Consider the following 14,905-nt stretch of genomic DNA (forward strand, 5'->3'; position numbering starts at 1 on the left):
ATACAAGCGAGCAAACTTATAAAGCATTTGTTTACCCAACACCAGGAAACCCCTGTTCTGTGCCAACTGGGATGGTTGGTCACTCTGTGCCCTGCATTACTAGAGGCTTTTCCATAGCTTACAACTCTATCACCTGCCCTTAGAAAAATTCCAGTGCTGCCTGACCTGTGGTGGCACAGTGGATAAAGTATCTACCTGGTACTCTGAGGTCGCTGGTTCGAAACCGTGGGCTTGCCTGGTCAAGGCACATATGGGAGTTTATGCTTCCTGCTCCTCCCCCTTCTCTCTCTCTCTTCTCTAAAATGAATAAATAAAATCTTAAAAAAATATTTAAGGCCTTCACCAGTTGGCTCAGCAGTAGAGCATTGGCTCGGCATGTGGAAGTCTCAGGTTTGATTCCCTGCCAGGGCACACAGGAGAAGTACCCATCTGTTTCTCTACCCTTCCCCCTCTCCTTTCTCTCTATCTCTCTCTTCCCCGCCCGCAGTCAAGACTCCATTGGAGCAAAAGTTGGCCCAGGCACTGTGGACGGCTCCATGGCCTCTGCCTCAAGCGCTAGAATGGCTCCGTTGCAACGAAGCAATGCCCCAGATGGGCAGAGCATCGCCCCCTGGTGGACATGACAGGTGGATCCTGTTCTGGGCATGCGGGAGTCTGTCTCTCTGCCTCCCCTCTTCTCACCTCAGAAAAATAAAAATAAAATTAAAAAAATCTGAAAACTACTTTCACATTTTTCCTGTTGGAATTTTGTTCACAATTATTCGATGAGCATATAAATATTTATGGAGTTTTGCCACATGAGTAGCTAGTTAATAAGCACGTGCTAATTTTTTTTTACATTAGAATACTGGAACAATGGGAGTACCTAATTACCAACAACGATTCTTTTGGCACCAAGGAAATATTAACTTGCCTAGTTTGTTTTTCAAGGATCTTGACCTGTTGTTGTTTACAGGCTACTGTACTTCCACCCTGTAATCAACATAGCTGAGAAAGCAATAACACAGGCAACACCTTTACATTCAAATCACTTAGAAAAACACTGAATGTGGGTCAGTCCTAGGCCAACAGAGAGAAGTTGGAGTGAAGTTGTTATACTGGTTTCCTTAAATAATACTATAACCTAACCTGATTCTAAGATAATATTCAAAATATCAATGGAATGAGTGTTGCTGAAAAATCTGGTTATGAAGATTTATCCATAAAAGACTCCAAAATTCAGAAGCACATTGACAAAAAAAAAAAGTCATGAGATGATGGAAAAGGTTTCTGAGAAAAAAGCAGACCCATTTTCTTATATGTTCATGATTAAAATAAAATCAATTAGCCCTGGCTGGAATGCTCAGTTGGTTAGAGCAGGGGTCCCCAAACTTTTTACACAGGGGGCCAGTTCACTGTCTCTCAGACTGTTGGAGGGCCGGACTATAAAAAAACAACTATGAACAAATCCCTATGTACACTGCACATACCTTATTTTAAAGTAAAAAACAAACAAAAGGGGAACAAATACAATATTTAAAATAAAGAACAAGTAAATTTAAATCAACAAACTGACCAATATTTCAATGGGAACTAGGCTCCTCCCACTGACCACCAATGAAAGAGGTGCCCCTCCAAAAGTGTGGCGGGGGCCGGATAAACGGCCTCGGGGGGCCGCATGTGGCCTAGGGGCTGGCTGTAGTTTGGGGACCCCTGGTTAGAACATTGTCCCTAAGCACAGAGGTTGCCAGTTCGATCCTGTCAGGGCACATACAGGAACAGATCAATGTTCCTGTCTTCCTCTCCCCCCCCTTCCTGTCTCACTAAAATTAATCAATAAATTAAAAGGTTATCAATCCAATTGGCTATAGTTTTCCCAACAAGATGCAAGTTGATATATGGCACTTTTTTAAAGTTCCTGTTTTTTGATCAGTTAAATGTGCCAAGCACTGTGTCAAATGCTTTAAACTCATTATTTCACTTGATTCTCACAAAGAATCCTATGAAAATAGAAATTAGCCTGAGCTGTGGTGCAGTGGGTAAAGCGTGGACCTGGAACACTGAAGTTGCCAGCTCGAAACCCCAGGCTTGCCTAGTCAAGGAACACACGAAAAGCAATTACTATCAGTTGATGCTTCCCACTATCCCCCCAGCCCCATTTCTCTCTCTCTCTCTCCTCTCTCTAAAGTCAATAAAATTATTTATTTATTTATTTATTTATTTTTTACAGAGACAGGGAGAGTCAGAGAGAGGGAAAGACAGGGACAGACAGACAGGAACAGAGAGAGAGATGAGAAGCATCAATCATTAGTTTTTCTCTTTTTTTTTAATTTTTTAAAAATATTTTACTTATTGATTTTTAGAGAGAGGGGAGAGAGAGAGAGAGAGAGAGAGAGAGAGAGAGAGAGAGAAAGGGGAGGAGCAGGAAGCATCAACTCCCATATGTGCCCTGACCAGGCAAGCCCAGGGTTTCGAACCGGCAACCTCAGTGTTCCAGGTCGATGCTTTATCCCACTGCGCCACCACAGGTCAGGCAATCATTAGTTTTTCGTTGCGACACCTTAGTTGTTCATTGATTGCTTTCTCATATGTGCCTTGACCTTGGGGCTACAGCAGACTGAGTAACCCCTTGCTCAAGCCAGCAACCTTGGGTCCAAGCTGGTGAGCTTTGCTTAAACCAGATGAGCCCAAGCTCAAGCTGGCGACCTCGGGGTCTCGAACTTGGGTCCTCCTCATCCCAGTCTGATGCTCTACCTACTGCGCCACCTCCTGGTCAGGCCAATAAATAAAATTTTAAAAAAATAAATGATAATCCTGCCAAGTGAAGTTTCGAGGTTCAGTTATTTTCTCAAGGTCAAAAGTAGCAATTAGAGGAGCAGAGGCAAATTCAGCTGTTTTCTTCAAAGCCTAGTGCTTTACCTTTAGTATATGCTGCTTCTTCACATTGTTAACATACACTCTAGTGAAATTCTATCACCAGCACTAACTTCTCCTGAACTTTCATCTTGTACATCAATTAGTATGTAGAATTGCCTATTCAACACCTCTACCTCAATGTCTAAAAAGAATCTCAAACTTCTTAACATGTTTCAGTAAATGGCACTACCATTCACCACGCCCAGTTGTTCCAGCCTCAAATCTAGTAGGCATCCTTGATTTTTCTACCAACCCCAGTCAAACCATTGGCAAATTTGTTGGCTCTACTTTCAAACTATACTTGAATCTGACCACTTCTAATTATCTATTATCACAACGCTAGTGCAAGCCATTATCACTATTTACCTGGACAACTGAGATAGCCTCATGAATAGTCTCTACCCGCAGGTGGGGGAAGGGAACTACTTCTTGGAAGAGGTGCTGATGGGCCTCCTTTTCCTGTGGTGAGGCTTCTGCTTGCATCTTTTCACGTCTTTGCTGTTTGTTTGGGACCTAACTGCTTTCCTAGTCCATTCACCACAAAGCAACCATAGTTGTTATTTTTTTAAACACAGATCATATTGTTTCATTCTTCCACTTAAAGTTCTTCAATGCCTCACGTTGCAATGATGTAAACTGAAAATGGTTTACAGGCCCTACTCTCCCCCTTGCTTTGACCTGCTTTCTCTCACTACATAACCCTCAGTATCCTCTTCTCTGCTTAGCATGCTTCAGTCACTGTGGTCTTTATGATTTCAACTTTCTCAGTGATGTAAAGCCATCTTCGTGGAGAGGATTTGGGTAAGCAAGGTTGGGGGTTTAGAAAACTGGTGAAGGTTTGAAAGAATCGCCTAAAGTGGGAGCACAATGAAGAAAAATCTAACAGGATTGCTGGGTGGTGTTGAGGCATCACTTGTGCTTGGTCACTGGAACTTAGTAATATAATGCAGTTGTTACACAAATTTCTCCAGTAGCAGTCAGCTGTTTTAGTACCAAAGGGTAGGATATGAATGGTAGGGTTCATTCAAAGTAGGTGTACAAGGTAAAAAAAAAAAGAGAGGGCAAAGGGGTTTAGGGTACTGATTTTTTCTGTAGGCATATAACAATGGGGATGGGGTGGAGAGACAGGGTTGCTAGTGTCCTTAGCTTGCCCCAGTTGTAGCAACAACATAGAGCTGCTAAAGAGAAACAGAAGGAAAGGACCAAGACCTACCCGCATTGTCGTTAAAAGCTTTAATTTGCAAATTTGATTATTTAAAACTCAAAAAATGGACAAATTAGTAGAGGCTTATATATATTGCATAATTTTTAACTTTTCAAAATCAATTCCCAAAGGGAACCTGTACGTTGCACAGTACAATTTACCAATGAGTTAAGGATTGATATTTGAAAAGATTTTCAATCTTGACAAAATCCTCAAAGTTATCCCAAGAGAGAGCTTTCTTACACCTCTTCTTCCTTCAGAACACCTGTTCGGCTCTCCTGTCCTACTTACAAAAAGATTCAAGTCCACTCTGAGAATGGCATAAAATACCTTACTATTATCTTGCCATTCACCCCCTCCTTACACTTTAAGCTCCACAAACTAAACTACTTCTAGCACCCGTTCACATTCAGCTCGCACAGCACATGTCCAGATAAGAGTCAAACACACCCTTTCCACTATAGTTGGTCCTTGTAGGTATTTCTATTATTGCCCGAATTGTGTTGTATTAAAACCCTATTACATACTCTGTATTACCTAAGACATACGACATGTGTACATTAGAAAGCACTTTTATGACTGATACTACAGGTCACGCAGAGGCTAACGGGACACGTGTTCTATGGCCTTGGTCGTATCCCATTCCGAAGCAGACGGGGCACTGTGGCTCCACGAGGACGAGAGGTAAGACATGCAAAGCCCCTGGACACTGCTCAATTAATCCGTGTTCCGCGAGCGGAGTTCAGGAAAAGCTGGTTTAAATGGTGTAACCACGGACGACTCTGAAGCCGGGGCACATCTGTTCCTGGGCACGGAATCAAACTTCTTAAAACGAGGCGCAGTTATCACAGTTTAGAAGTTCTGCGCAAAACACATTTCCATTCAGCAGCCTGGGCAACGGGAATTTTGGTTCAAGAGCCGACAGCTCCCCGGAATAGCTCTAGGGCGGGTGGGAAGGCCGCCTTCCACCAGGTTGCAGAAGGGGGCTGCATCCGTAAGGCCTGAGGCCAAAAAAAGACCTCCAGGGCGGTCAGGGGGCCGAGGGTAGGGCCTCTGGTAGTGAGTGGGAGGTCACAGCTTCCTCAAGTACAGGATTCACGGGTATCCACCCACAGGGCGACAGCAGCAGGAACCGGGAAGGCAACTCTTGCGGTGCCTCGCTCCCAGGCCAAGGCCCGGCCGTGGGGTCTCCTCACACTCCACGCAGGGGCGGCGGGGCGGGGCGCGGTGACGCCAAGAGTAGTGACGTGACTACGCAGCGCGACGCGGTGACGCACGCCCCTTTGTTGGCTCAGTAGCGGTAACCGCGGCGGTGGAGGTGGCGCCGGGGACTTTTTTCTCTCGGAGGCCGGAGCGGAGCTGAGTTTGACTGAGGCGGGCGGCGAGCGGCCCCCTCGCTCGCTGCCTCCCGCCTCCGCGCCCTCCCCGCCGCCAACTGCCAACCGCCGCGCCCGGGGAGGAGCCGCGGCCCGCGGGGCCGGAGCCAGGCCTGCGTCCGGACATCAGCCGGAGCCGGTGAGAGAGCCGGGGCCTGGGCGTCCACGCCCTCTCCCCGCCTCAGGGCCAGCGCCCGCTGGCCCCTCGCGCGTCGCGCCATGGACTCGGACGAGGGCTACAACTACGAGTTCGATGAGGATGAAGAGTGCAGCGAGGAGGACAGCGGCGCAGAGGAGGAAGAGGACGACGACGAGCCGGATGATGATAACCTGGATCTGGGCGAGGTGGAGCTGGTGGAACCCGGGCTGGGCGTCGGTGGGGAGCGGGACGGACTGCTGTGCGGGGAGACCGGCGGCGGCAGCGGCAGCGCTCTGGGGCCGGGCGGCGGCGGCGGCAGCGGCGGCGGCGGCGGGCCGGGGCTGGAGCAGGAGGAGGATTACCGCTACGAGGTGCTCACGGCCGAGCAGATTTTGCAACACATGGTGGAATGTATCCGGGAGGTCAACGAGGTCATCCAGGTGAGGGTGGCCACTGCGCTGGCTGGACGAGGGAGCAGAATCGGGCGGCCCGCGCGGCCCCGGGGGGCAGGCTTGGGCCCGGTGCGCAGCTCGGCCGGATGCTTCCCCGCCCTTCTCTGCTCCGCTGCCTCTGCTGGGGACAGAGGGTGTCGAAAGCAGACATTCGCCGGTTAGCCGGTGTGGGGAGGTGCGCTGGGGGCGGTGCTTTCCCGGTCCTGCTATGGCGGAGGCCTCCGGCCGCCCGAGACTTCTGTTGCGGGCAATTCCTGCCTGTCCCTGGCTCTGGTGTCCTTCCCTTGGCCGGAGGAGCGCCTGCAAGGGCGGGGTGGAGGGGGTGGTGAAGATCAGGAAAAACTGGGCCCCTAACAGGTTTACCCTGGCCTTCAGTCTCACTTGAGCACTTTTGGAAGACGTTAGAGTAGGCCTAAGAGCAGTTTGGTGTACCGTTGCCCCAAGTGGGCATCAGCTAATACAGAAATGGATCTGCTTGGCAGTCTTAAGTGCCTACTGAAAGGTGGGGGAAGGGAATTACTTCTCGGAAGAGGTGCTGATGGGCCTCCTTCTTTTCCTGTGGTGAACTCTGCATCTTTTCACGTCTTTGCTGTTTGTTTGGGACCTAACTGCAACTTTTCCCAGCAGCAGCTTATGATTTGAATTGGAGCGGTAGGAAGTTAACTGCAGATTGCATACCCAGCCTTGCAGCTGGAACAACAACAAAACGCAGAGTTCTTGTCTGATGTTAGACAAGACTCGATTGTGATTTAGAAAGTGTAGGCTTTTTTCTCTTGGGCTTCTCTCTCTTTGTAATTTCTGTTTCGTGTTCAGTAAGATAGGCTTGATTTAAATTGATAACCACATTTTGTTTAACCTTCTTATGGGTCAGATTTTGCATTTTAGAGCTTTAGGAAATAAGTTTCCATTTGTTTAGGAAAACCAGTTACGATGAAGAGTCAGGTATACGATTGAAGAATAAAAATGAAGTCTTGATTCAGTGCAACTTCTAGAAAACAAAAGTTACAGGGAAGAAAATATACATAGGCTGCAAGTTACTATTGCCCTCTTGTATGTCATATGTCAGTCATTACATTTTTTCCCCCTTAAAATTAATGGCTCATGTTCACCGGCAAATAAGCAGTATTTCACTGCCTACTTGTTGAATGTTCAGGAAGCAGCATTTTCTTTTGAAAATTTAACCATCAATTTGAAGGCAGTGTTTTGAATAATTGCAAAAAAAAAATCTGTGATGTCCGGTGCTATTACTGAACATTGGAAATCTTAAACTTGTATATAGATAATGCAGTCTAAGGAGGAAATTGAAGGATTGAAGAAGACAGTTAAATTTTATTGTTCTTTTTCTGATCTCCACAGTATAACAGTTGACTTCTTAGACTACTAGATTGAGAAGTTTTCTTTCTTTTTTTTTTTTTGAGGCAACTTTTTCAAAAGAATTCACAGTAAAATGTTGAATTCTTTTAAACTTTTTAACTTAAAGTCTGTTTTCACATAGTTAAATCTCATCCAACTTTCTCAGCTCTCTGGTGTGCCTTAGTCACTGAGGCCAAACCTTACAAGTTCTTTATGTTAGTTCTGTAACAGTCATGTAGGTAATGCATTCCACTTCACTCATTCTCTGTTATTTTATGGGGGAGAATAAATGTGGATGAACTGAACTAAAAAGACATACAAAATACTAGGGATTTTAAAGGTGTACTTTTACCATGTTTCCATGCTTGATTTTTGAAAATTTTTTTCTAGTCTGCTTTATGTTAAGTATGTTTTAAAATAGAATTCCTGAATATATAAGTCAAGTATCCCTTGTTAAAAGTTCATATTTAGAAATGTTAGTAAATCAAAGGATAGGATTTTATCCCAGGCCATCTTTTCTCCAAATAGTATATACTTACTAGATCTACACTAGGCTCTGGTTATGATACAAGTTATTTATGTTAATAGAGTTAAACTTTAAAAGTTACACAGATAATACATGCACACTGTAAGAAAAAACTTGGGCCAGAAAAGTAGATAAAATAAGCTGTCACCCAGAGAGTTACGCCAAAATTTGTAACTGTAGTTCTTTCCAGACCCTCTGGTTAAGCTATACATATTTTTAATAACAGAATGATACTGTATGTTGTTCTTATGTTTTCAGTAGGAAAAAAGCAGAAGACATCAATTTTCTTACATGATCACAGATCTGAATGAACTATTTAATCAATCTGTTATTGACCTTTTTATTTCTTCGATTTTAGCTTTTACAAACCTCATTGAGAATAACTTCATAGATAAATTGTTGAATGTTTTCATATTTTTCTTAGGATAAATTGAATTGCTGGGTCAAAGGATTTGCTTATTTTCAAACATTACCATATTGCCTTCTGAAAGGTTATGCTAGTTTTCCCCCCGCTGGTTGGTGCTTGATTGGAATAAAATGGTCATTTGTAAATTTTCCTCTTTTTTTAATACTGATGAGATTGAACTTCTAACATGTTTATTGATGTGTCTTTTGTAAATTGTCCTTTGTGTTTGCTTACTTTTTACCCCCTTTGGGATATTTATCTTTTATGGATTTATAAGACCTCTTTATATTTGTAGAGAGTTTAAATACCTGTGTAGGTTTTTCAACTTAAAAACCTAATGTTGGTTTAATGTTAAAATGAGTTTTATTAAGTTAAAAACCATTGTTTTACTTAGTTCAAATTAGAGAGTTTACTGTTAATTCTAAAAAAATTATATCCCCTGTTGCCCCACCCCAGTGCTACATTTCAGTATGAAATCAGCTGTGTTATTGACTTTGAAAATAAATTTGCAAGAGAAAATGATTGAAAAGTAAAAAGATTGTCAAGTTGATCTTCCTTGGGAATTTAATTTTTCTGGGAGAGTAGTTCAGGGCAGCAACAGATATATACTATTATTTGTAGATATCTGCTGATTAGTTCTAGTATTCAAATAAGTCAACACTTTTCTTTTAGAAAACTCTTGGTTTTCTGGCTTTCTGTGACTTTGTTATAGTTTAATTTGGTGGTGTTTTATTTAAACCCTTTGTGGCTACCTAGCTTACCTTTTGAACTTTTAAGAAAAGGGTAGGGATTTTCTTCAGTTTTAACTTATACTAGTGATAGAGAAATGTAGAGAAATGCTAGAACCCCTTAACTTACAAAACTAGATATATTAATTAGTTTTGCTAATATTAAGAAGTAGGGTTATTTTTAGTGTGATTGCCTAAGTAGCTAGGTAGTTTTTTAAACACTGCACAATTCTGCAATTGAGGGATGTATAAACATGCCATTTTGTGTTTCCATAACAATGTTCAGCACAATTGGTTGTGCCTTGTGTTCCAGTTACCATATTATATGGAGGGCATAGTTTTTACCTTGGAAGCAATATAAAGGTCCTTTCCCAGACCAATATGAGCTCTATTCTCAGAGATTGTTATTCATTAGTTTATTCTGAGTTGGAGCCTGATCATCTATGTATTTTTAGCCACTGCAATGATAGTTCTGAACCACTAGAATAGTCAGGGATCATGCACTGTCATGATTTTCACTGTTAGGGAGGATGAGTAGAGTGAGAAGGGCATACCCCTTAGGAATGCCACATTTACAGAGTGTACAGAAGGAGGGGGCTTTTTGGATAGAGTGGTCAGAGAGGAGGTAAAAAGAGGTGATCAGGCATTTTGCTATTAGATTTATTATGCTACATAACTTGTTTTAAAAATAACCTAACTCGGGGAAAGGGGATGCATTCGGGGGGACACTAGAATCTATGTAAACACAATAAATTAAAATCAGTAAAAAAAAAACAACCCTAACTCTTGGTGGGGGAATTTTCTGTTGGCTGTTGATATTTCACCTATTTGTTTAATTACAAAATTTAAAGAACTTCTAAGATGAGATTCTAAGGTTTAACCTTAAGCATAAATTGAGGAATACTTTATTGCAGCATATTTTCCACTGACTGGGAGTCAGTTCTAGCCGTGAATTTTCTTCTAATTGGCAAAGTAATTTATATCTCAACTTTTAGTTTTTGTTTTGCTATTTATTTCTTAAAACTGTAAAGTTAAGGGAGTTGAACTACTAGATTGATCAGTGTTTTGTTTAGCATCCTTAATTTGAGATGCTCATTGTTTCCAAGAAGTTGAACTCCAGTGTGTGTATCAAGATGAGCTTAATTTGGTCAGCTTGTTTGGAAGGAGTGTAGGGGGGGTAAGGGGGGGGAGGGGAGAAAGAGAATGTGTGAGAGTGTGGGTATGTGTTTTGAAGCTATTAGGGTGTTGGGTATGGTTTACTCCTCTTGAACTCTTTTTCCAGTTGATCTCCTTGAGCTATAAGCTTTAAATTACATTAATTCTTTTTTTAAAAATTTTTTTTATTTTTTATTTATTTATTCATTTTAGAGAGGAGAGGGAGAGACACAGAGAGAGAAGGGGGGGGGAGGAGCTGGAAACATCAACTCCCATGTGTGCCTTGACCAGGCAAGCCCAGGGTTTCGAACCGGCGACCTCAGCATTTCCAGGTCGACACTTTATCCACTGCGCCACCACAGGTCAGGCCAAATTACATTAATTCTTACTGAATCAGAAATTCTGGGAGTGGAGTCCAGCAGTCTGTTTTAACAAGCAGTCCAGGTGATGCTAATACATGCTGAAGTTTGAGAACCACTGGCCCTGGCTGGTTAGCTCAGTGGTAGAGCATCTATCTGGTGTGTGGAAGTTCTAGGTTCAATTCCCGGTCAGGTCACACAGGATAGGTGACCATCTGCTTCTCCCCCCCCCCCCCTTCTCTTCTTCTCTTCCTCTCTCTCTTCCCCTCCCACAGCCATGGCTTGATTGGTTCAAGTGCTGAAGATGGCTCTGTTGGAGCCTCCTCCTCAGATGCTAAAAATAGCTTGGTTGCAAGCATGGCCCAACATGGGCAAGGGATTGGCACCAGATGGGGGTTGCCAGATAGATCCTGGTCTGGGTGCATGCAGGAGTCTCTCTTATCTCCCCTACTCTAACTTTAAAAAAGATAAAAAGAACTACTGATGTATTGGAACTTTTTTGTAAATTTTTATTGATTGATTTTAATTATTTTTATTTATTCATTTTGACGAAGAGAGACAGAGAGAGAGAGAGACACACACAGAGAGAGAGAGAAGGGTGGGAGGAAAAACAGGAAGCATCAGCTCCCAAATGTGCCTTGACCAGGCAAGCCCAGGGTTTTGAACTGGTGACCTCAGCGTTCCAAGTCAACGCTTTATTCACTGCACCACCACAGGCCAGGCATATTTGAACTTTTAACAGCAGTGTTTCTTCTTCTTTTTTTTTTTGATGGGGGGGGGGGGGCAGGTAGGGACAGACAGACTGGAAGGGAGAGAGATGAGAAGCATCAATTCTTTGGGGTACCTTAGTTGTTCATTGATTGCTTTCTCATGTGCCTTGATGTGGCGGGGCCGGGGCCGGGGGCTGCAGCAGAGTGAGTGAGACCTTGGGCTCAAGCCAGCAACCTTGGGCTTCAAGCTAGCAACCTTTAGGCTTGAGCCAGTGACCGTGGGGTTGTATCTATGATCCCATGCTCAGCCAGTGACCCCATGCTCAAGCTGGTGAGCCTGTGCTCAAGCCGGATGACCTCTGGGTTTCAAACCTGGGTCTTATGCGTCTCAGTCTGATGCTCTATCCACTGTGCCACCTTCTGGTCAGGTTCTCCTTGGTTTAACTCGGGTCAGGAACCTATGGCTCGCGAGCCCGATGTGGCTGTTTTGATGGCTGCATCTTGTTCGCTAACAAGTCTTTAATAAAAAAATAATAATAACATTAAAAATATAAAACATTCTCATGTATTACAATCCATTCATTTCCTACTGCTCATGTTCATGGTTGCGGGTGGCTGGAGCCAATCACAGCTGTCCTCCGGGACAACACCAAATTTTTATTGGATAATGTATGATGTACACGGGTTTTTTTATGGCTCTCACGGAATTACAGTTTAAAATATGTGGTGTTCATGGCTCTCTCAGCCAAAAAGGTTCCTGACCCCTGGTTTTTGAAATTACTACAGAGGTGAAGAAACTAATGAAAGGAAAAAATTTAAGAGCCTGAACAACACTTACTAGCCTAATCATAGAATTGAGGGAATTTGTCATAATATTACTATCCTTCATATAAGGTGGTTTTTACTCAGTTCTTTCCAGTGTGCAAACCAAGCTGATGACATCTCACATTCTAATTTGGAATACTTGGTTTTTCCTTCCACCCTTCCCCATTGCTAGTGGTTTTGATTTTTGTTTTAAACAAAAATAGTTGAGTTGATTTAATACACTGCAAGGAATATAAGGTCTTGGATACTGTAAAGGCTGCTCAGTACTGTACTAAATGTTGAAGAGACTGTGAGAAGGCTTCTGGAGTTCATGATCTCTTTGAATTTAGACATTCATAGCTATTAGGTCAGTAAGAAGTTTAGTCAAGTGCTATGTGAAGAGTAATAGGAATTGAGATCTGAAATATGTCTAGGATAGAGGCATAGGAAGCCATACTGAGAAATTAAATGAAAAGAAAGAGGAAGATGTCTGGCTTATGGTGAGGTAAGCCTAAGCAGAGGAGGTTATAAATTGTTGGTGATAGTGTTGTAGACGCTTAGAGGTTTGATACTATGAAGAAAGGTAGGCAGAAGTCATCATATTAGATTTCTTTTTGGGGGTTTGACCTGTGGTAGCTACATGAATTACTTCTCTTTAGCTTTATATTTCCCCCAAACTTAGTGGCTTTAAAACAACAAACATTTAGCCTGACCTGTGGTGGCGCAGTGGATCAAGTGTTGACCTGGAATGCTGAGCTTGCGGGTTCAAAACCCTGGGTTTGCCCGGTCAAGGCTCATGTGGGATTTGATGCTTCTGGTTCCTCCCTCCCTCTCCCTCTCCCTCTCCCTCTCCCTCTCCCTCTCCCTCTCCCTCTCCCTCTCCCTCTCCCTCTCCCTCTCCCTCTCCCTCTCCCTCTCCCTCTCCCTCTCCCTCTCCCTCTCCCTCTCCCTCTCCCTCTCCCTCTCCCTCTCCCTCTCCCTCTCCCTCTCCCTCTCCCTCTCCCTCTCCCTCTCCCTCTCCCTCTCCCTCTCCCTCTCCCTCTCCCTCTCCCTCTCCCTCTCCCTCTCCCTCTCCCAACCCCTCTCCCTCAACCCCTCTCCCCAACCCCTCTCCCCAACCCCTCTCTAAAATGGATAAAAATAAAATATTTTTAAAAACCCACAAACATTTATTACAGTTTCTATGGGTCATAGTTCTCGATGCAGCTTTACTGGATGCACCTAGCTCAGGGTCTCTTTATAATGCTACAGCCAAAGTGTCAAGCAGCATAGCAGGTCTCAAGGTTGATTGAGAGGATCCTCTTCTAAGGTCACTTATGTGGCTATTGGCAGGCCTCAGAATTTCACTGGCTGGTTGTTGCCCAGAGACATCAGACCTTGTCATATGTGGGCTTTTCCATAGCGTGTGACACCAGCCTCTTTCCTTCAGAAGAGGGAGTTGAAGAGGGGAGCCCCCAAGACGGAAGCCACAGTCTTTTTATAACTTCATCTCAGAAAATGACATCCCAGTACATTGCCATATTCTACTTGTGAGTAACTAAGTCCAGCCCATAATCAGGAGGAGAGGATTGCACAAAAGTGTGAAGGCCCGGAAGCAGGGATCCATGGGGCTACCTTAGAGGCCACCTACTGTTTTATGCACACGCATAGACCAGGCTTAGTCAAGAGGTGAGTGACAGCTGTATATCGTGTTTATCCAGTCAATTTGGGCTACCTTAGAGGCCACCTACTGTTTTATGCACACGCATAGACCAGGCTTAGTCAATAGGTGAGTGACAGCTGTATATCGTGTTTATCCAGTCAATTTATATATACCAATAGGAGAGCATAGTAGTTTTGGATATTTTAGTTTGGATTAACCTTAAATGTTTGTACTTGGCTTTGCAAAGCATTATTATACCTTCAAATGATAAGCATTCTAATTACCTTTCAGTGGCTAAAATTAAAAGAATAGTTTGTAGTTAGATTTCGCAGGAATTTGAGATTCTCCAGTCCGCTGATTATTTTTTAATCTCAGTTACATAGCAGGATCATCTGAGGATTTTTTCATCACACTTTTTATTTTGAAATAATTATAGATTCACATGCAGTTGCAAGAAGTAATGCAGAGAGAGAGATAGATCTCTGTGCAGCTCCTTAGTTGTTCAGTGATTGCTTTCTCATTTGTGCAGTACCCTTTACTGATTTTTCTGCAATGGTAACGTCTTGCAAAACAATGGCATAATATCACAACCAATATGTTGACAATGATGCGATCTACTTATTAGATTTCTTTACTTGAGGATTTTTAGAACTGCGGGCACTTAGGCCCACCCAAGACTGAAAATGGGTCTCTAGGAGTTTGGATTAGGCATTGTCATTAAACAAAACCAAAAATCTTCCTTTCCCTGGATTATTTTCATGTACATTCAGGGTTGAGAGCCCCTGTTGTTGCCTAATGTCTCTAAAGAATCTTCTCCGTAACATTCCAATCTCTGCTTGATTACAAATAAATAACTGAGCTATTTTGTGTTGTAGCTATTCCAATGTTTAACTCCTGATTAAAAAAAAAAAAAGAATTAAAATCTGCTTTCATGTGGACCTGACCTGTGATGGTGACATTGATGATCTCTCTCTCTCTCTCTCTCCTTACTTTTGACAGAGAGAGAGACAAAGAGGGACAGATACAGAGAGACAGAAAGGTAGAGATGAGAAGCATCAATTCTTCATTGCAGTACCTTAGTTGTTCATTGCTTTCTCATACATTGCTCACAAAAATTAGGGGATCAGGGAACATGCAGATACTTCAGTACTTTCAG

General features: G+C 43.3%; 1 protein-coding gene across 2 annotated transcripts in view; it reads left to right on the plus strand.

The window, feature by feature from the left end:
- Positions 1–4,142: 4,142 nt before the first annotated feature.
- ARIH1 (ariadne RBR E3 ubiquitin protein ligase 1) overlaps positions 4,143–14,905 on the plus strand; it is a 132,058-nt gene continuing 121,295 nt past the window's right edge. The window contains exon 1 of one of the 2 annotated variants that reach the window (XM_066388540.1): positions 4,143–6,054. In XM_066388540.1, coding sequence (XP_066244637.1) covers positions 5,729–6,054 — 326 coding nt within the window. In that variant the 5' untranslated portion in view covers positions 4,143–5,728. The remainder of the gene's footprint in view (positions 6,055–14,905) is intronic. The other variant, XM_066388539.1, reaches the window with a different exon arrangement.

Source organism: Saccopteryx leptura, chromosome 6 (genome assembly GCF_036850995.1).
Source record: "Saccopteryx leptura isolate mSacLep1 chromosome 6, mSacLep1_pri_phased_curated, whole genome shotgun sequence".
NCBI classification, from domain to species: domain Eukaryota; kingdom Metazoa; phylum Chordata; class Mammalia; order Chiroptera; family Emballonuridae; genus Saccopteryx; species Saccopteryx leptura.